This window comes from Anopheles cruzii, unplaced genomic scaffold (assembly GCF_943734635.1).
Source record: "Anopheles cruzii unplaced genomic scaffold, idAnoCruzAS_RS32_06 scaffold01166_ctg1, whole genome shotgun sequence".
Taxonomy (NCBI): domain Eukaryota; kingdom Metazoa; phylum Arthropoda; class Insecta; order Diptera; family Culicidae; genus Anopheles; species Anopheles cruzii.
Genome location: NW_026454751.1, coordinates 1,086 through 6,392, shown reverse-complemented (window position 1 = coordinate 6,392; position 5,307 = coordinate 1,086). Strand labels below are relative to the sequence as shown.

Genomic DNA, 5,307 nt, shown 5'->3' with positions numbered 1-5,307 from the left:
GAGACCATCTACGAAACGAGTGCCCGTCTGCTGTTCATGGCCGTCAAATGGGCCAAAAACCTGCCCAGTTTTGCGAGCCTTACGTTTCGGGATCAGGTTAGTAGAACGGCCATCTAGCTATGGACTTCTTTGCTGACCCTTTTCTGTATCTTCGCCTACAGGTGATTCTACTGGAGGAGTCTTGGGCCGAACTCTTCCTTCTGAACGCCATCCAGTGGTGCATGCCGATCGACACGACCGCCTGCACGCTGTTTTCGCTAAACGAACACTGCAACAGCGTTAACAATTCGGGATTCTTCAAACCGGGCCAGGTAGTACGGTCGATATTGTGGCCCAGATATTGTAGAACAACTCTATAACGTTTGTCACTTCATACCTCTGCAGCTAGCACAAGACCTGCGCATTCTGAACGATACGCTATGTCGGTTCAAGTCGGTGATGGTCGATCCGGCCGAGTTTGCCTGTATGAAGGCGATCGTTCTGTTCCGGTCGGAAGCTCGAGGATTGAAGGACCCGGTGCAGATCGAAAACCTGCAGGATCAGGCACAGGTAAGCGATGGGTGGTCGGGTTCCATAAGGCCCCCACTGACAACGGCCGTGTTTTCCAAACAGGTGATGCTGGCGCAACACTCTCGCACCCAGTTTCCCGGCCAGATTGCGCGCTTCGGACGGTTGCTCCTGATGCTGCCCCTGCTTCGGGCGGTCAATTCGCACAAGATCGAGTCGATCTACTTCCAGAAGACGATCGGCAACACCCCCATGGAGAAGGTGCTTTGTGATATGTACAAAAACTAGGCGCTCGTGAGGCCATCGTGCAGAGTGGGTAGTGTGTAAAGTTAGCAAAATGGCCCGGAAGATAGGACAGTTTACTCGACTCGAGCTACAGGAGGATCTACCAAACTTACTTGATACTTGATAATTGTTTTGCACCCTGCTGCACCAAAATTACACTTAATCACTTAATTTGCGTAGGAATGCGGCCATGTGTGCGTGTGTTTGTGTGAATTCTTATAGCAAAGCGTTGAATTGTTTTTTCCGCAAGTTTTTGTTTTTCCGACGAGTCCCGGCGGAGCAGTGCCTGGTGGAGAGTGGCACCGGAAGGACCACTGATTAGTGGTGTCCGGCCGGGTTGCTGTTTAGATGCAGTCACCAAATTATGGACGGTTGATTATCATTCCACGTCGTTTAATAGTCTGCTCCGGACGTGAGTGACGATGGTTTCGAGTTCGTTGGTTGAGTCGAAAACAAAAATAGGAAAACCACAAATTCGATTGAATGCTTTGCGAGGAATTATTAGTTGATTACGACGCGTTGAACCGTGGGGCACGTTTCACGGATGGCTTTTCGGACTCGGGTCGCGAATACATGCGGTTCCATCGGTGCATCGCTAATAAGATGAATTTTGAACTATTTTTTGTTTCTTGTAAATTAATATAGTACCTATTAAGCAAAGCTTTATTTTAACGATTGTGTTATATGTGCACCGGAATAGCTTCAATGACCGCAATGGAATGTAACTAAACCAACAAAAAACGAATAAACGAATGAATGTTTCACAAAATACGGCGTTAGTAGATTTGTTTTCTTTCCGCTTGGAATCGTTTTTTCAAGTATTACCTCTTTTGTTTTAGAATTCTCAGGCTTTGGGTTTAGATTGAAGCAAATCAAAACATAAAACGTCTATTGATGGACTGATTTGAACACTTGATTTGATAATAAGTTTTATAATTAACTAGCAGTTCCCGGCGCGCGTCGCTGCGCCTCATTTCATCCTTATTTCTCGATTGGGAGGCGTTTCAGAGGACTTCTTGGTGACGTATCCGATCGGCTTCCCTTTCCGCTTCCCGTTACTTCTACTTTTCAAACGATCGGGCTTCCCGGTGACGTATTCGTTCAATTTCCCTTCCCGCTCCCCGTTACTCCTCCGTTTCCCGGTGACGTATCCGATCGGCTTCCCTTTTCGCTTCTCGTTGTATACATGTCAAAACTCGCAACACCTGAGTTTGGCTGAAATTGCTTGAAAATTATCCGAGTTTTGCTGACATTAACCCAGATTTTGTATGGGTTAATGCCCCTCTCTCTTTAAACCCCTCCCCTCTTTACAAAAAGGGTCTTTGTAAAGAGGGGAGGGGTTTCAAACCTTCACCACAACATTTCCCCTTCCCCAAAACTCCCATCTGCCGAATTTGGTTCGATTCGCTCGAAAACGTTTGTATGGGACGTTACGATACGTTACGTTTGTATGGGAGCCCCCCTCCCCGGAGGTGCAGGAGGGTCAAACTTTCCTATTCACAATCCGGGGTCACAAAACTACGCTGTGCAAAATTTTAAGCGGATTGGTTCAGTAGTTTTGGAGAAAATGCGATACATACAGACAAACAACCATTTTTATATATACAGAAGAAAAAGATATAGATTATTTATATTTGTACAAGAAGATAGTGATGAAAGTAGTCGCTGCTCGGGTTAAGATTTCCGGACTAAGCAAAGCGTACGTTGTGGACCGAAGCAGATGCTATTCTGATTTGACGTTTGGCGCTTAAGGTCTTCTCCTTTTTGGCCACGTTTTATCGTGTATTTTCATACTGTAGGATGATTATTTCGAGTCTTTGAGACGTACGTTGACCTTTTGGAGGTTTTCTTGCCTTTAGTAGGGAATGGATAACGCACAACTGATCTTGAGCGAAAAAACAATAGAGTTTATTTTGGTCGGATCATCATTCTTGAAAAGCTCAGTCCTTCACGGGAATTGCTGAAGTCGTACCAGTGCATCGATCTACCATCTGCTGTATTCCTGTATGGTCCGTTCAAATTGGAGTTCGAACGGACGTTGTACCACCAGGCACCCTCAAACAATTCAGCACAATTTACTCCCGTCCACATGTCATTATCACGATCGTACGTTGAGAATTTCATATTCTTGTGATATGACAGAGAATCGCCTGCAGTTCCGTTGTACGCTCCAAGGGTTTTCAGATTGTATTGTTCGGCTTCACTGCCGATCTTGAATGCTTCGAAGAGTGCAAATTTATAATTTCCCTTAAAGTCTCTCAGCTCAACCATCAGTTCATGGGGTCGCCCCGATGTCAGCTGATGTATTCGTTCCAGTCCGATCCAGAACTCCTTCGCAATGTTACCGAAACCATCCCGATACTCTTTCCAGTTGCGATAGAAGTTTAGCGATCCATCGAATCGGTGCTGTATCACCAACCAGCTGTCTCCACCCTTCACATCCTCCTGACAGTACACCATTAAAGGGTTACTTTCATCGTTCGCCTGTATAATATATGGCCCAGACTGTGCATTCCGAATGTCACTGCACGAACGATAGGGCACATATGAAAGAGGATTGGTCTTCGGTGTAACACGCGTAAGTATTTGCGTCAAGATCTGCCATGTTTGTTCCCGTAGAAGAGTGAAGTTGCGTCCAACATCATCCTCCAATCGACGCATCGAATCGAAATTGTTCTGCACAGCCCTCTTAATATCGACCAGGCTCTTATCGCTGTTATTTTGGCTTTGCGCAGCCTCTTCCCGGTGCTTGGCCCATTCGCTCTGTAGCCCCAGAAAACTTTGCTGCATTTGGTCTAGTCCCACGGTCATGTGCGCCTTGCTGTCAACTTGGCTTGGCGCAGCCTCTTCCCGGTGCTTGGCCAATTCGGTCTGTAGCTCCAGAAAACTTTGCTGCATTTGGTCTAGTCCCACGGTCATGTGCGCTTGCTCTTCCCGCTGTTTGGCCAATTCGATCTGTAGTTGCAGAACACTTTGCTGCATGTGGTCCAGCTTTACCATGAGCATCTCGAGAGCATATCCAGAGAAGCTAGCAGAACATGGTGTAGCACAATCAGTTTCGTCGAAAATCGCGCCACCCGATCTAGCACTGCTGACGATGCACAAGAACACTATCCATACTAGAGGCACCATGCTTCCGAAACACACTTCACGACGACACTCTGCTGGCTTATCGTTTCCAAAATACACAAATGAGCTCGAGCGTCCAAAATTCGCTTTATAGAGGAGTAAAGAAACAAGAACAGTGTTAACAGGTGTTGGTTAAAATTGCGATTACGTAGTTGCGAGCAATAACTTGATTTAATATTAAAGTCTATGGTTTATAAATGAATTAGTGGTAAGAGAATCTTCATTACATAGCTAGATAGTTATGTGAGTACTTAAAAATAATGATGTGATACTGTAATTTGTTTGTCGAACAACGAACTTTGGGGTGATGCGCCCTTTTGCTTTGGGTGGAACAAGTTTGCTGATTAATTGGACTTGGACCGGGTTCTACGTTCAGTTTTAACAATGCGTAATGAATGCCCAGTTTCAGTACGCTTCAGTCACATTAAGGTGCAAGGATCAAACATCGCCCTTGGAAATGATAGTTACTTACTCATACAACACTTGACGTGGTTGAGCGGACTGCGGAGCCTTCGTAGTTGAATAAATGTTCGCACTCTTCGAGGTTGAATCTAACAATCGGCCAACAGCGGCCCGTTTAACTTTCTTATATACGCACAATAATTTATGTCCCTCTCGGTTCACGCGTACCTTATTACTAGTTCAATCCTGCTCTAACGCCCCCATTACGAATTGACCGGGTTACGAGTGTCGGGTTCCGGATTGTCGGCTACCGAGTGCATCGTTCCCCATTGCCGCTGTCAAAATGGCCTAATTCTCCTGATCGCCACTATTTTCCTGCCGTCCGTCCATTCATCGTCGTGCCGATCGCCGATCGATGGATCAGCCCTTATCTGCTTACGCTACGGTTCGCGATCGCGTTCTTCCCGGTCTTGGGTTTTCCCCGTCGCTTGCAGTTCGTTGCTTAACGGAGGGTGTAACTTGTGGTGGCGTGGTCGCGTCGGCCGCCGATAATGTTTCGATGATCCTTAGCATTGCATTGGGTAACAAGTTGGTTGATAAGTGTTCTGACGATCCTTGGGGTAGGTGCTCTCTGTTGTCCTAGTTCCCAATGTCCTAGTAGCCAATAGTATCTTGAGTTAGGATCTTGAAGTTGTCAATAGTTGCTGGTTTGTTCGCATAACATAAATATCGATTGTGGCTGTCGCTGTATCGCACGTAGCACCGTCCTGTTGAACCCAAATGGCGTCCAAGTTCTCAGCTGCAATTTCGCCGAAGAAGCAATCAGCCAAAATCTGCACCAACGAGTTGTTGTGGGTGCATTGGCTTCTCTTGCACGATATGTGGCTTTTCCTAACCAAACACTGCTCGTTAACATAGCCATAGACTTAACATTGACTTCGTTCTTGATACAGTCCTACGCTTGAAGGACACTTGTTGTTTGTT

The 5,307-nt window shown here is 46.2% G+C and overlaps 2 protein-coding genes across 2 annotated transcripts; one reads left to right on the top strand and one right to left on the bottom strand.

Annotated features, from left to right (window-relative positions):
• Window positions 1-6: 6 nt before the first annotated feature.
• Window positions 7-795, top strand: LOC128276432 (photoreceptor-specific nuclear receptor-like; the record flags this gene model as incomplete). The annotated part of the gene is made up of 4 exons (XM_053014894.1): window positions 7-96; window positions 162-311; window positions 385-549; window positions 613-795. Coding segments are annotated over 4 exons (588 nt in total), but the record flags the coding sequence as incomplete, so codon positions are not given.
• A 1,905-nt stretch (window positions 796-2,700) lies between these two features.
• LOC128276431 (angiopoietin-related protein 1-like) lies at window positions 2,701-3,924 on the bottom strand. The gene has a single exon (XM_053014893.1). The coding sequence runs from the start codon at window positions 3,922-3,924 to the stop codon at window positions 2,701-2,703; it is 1,224 nt and encodes a 407-aa protein (XP_052870853.1).
• Window positions 3,925-5,307: the final 1,383 nt, after the last annotated feature.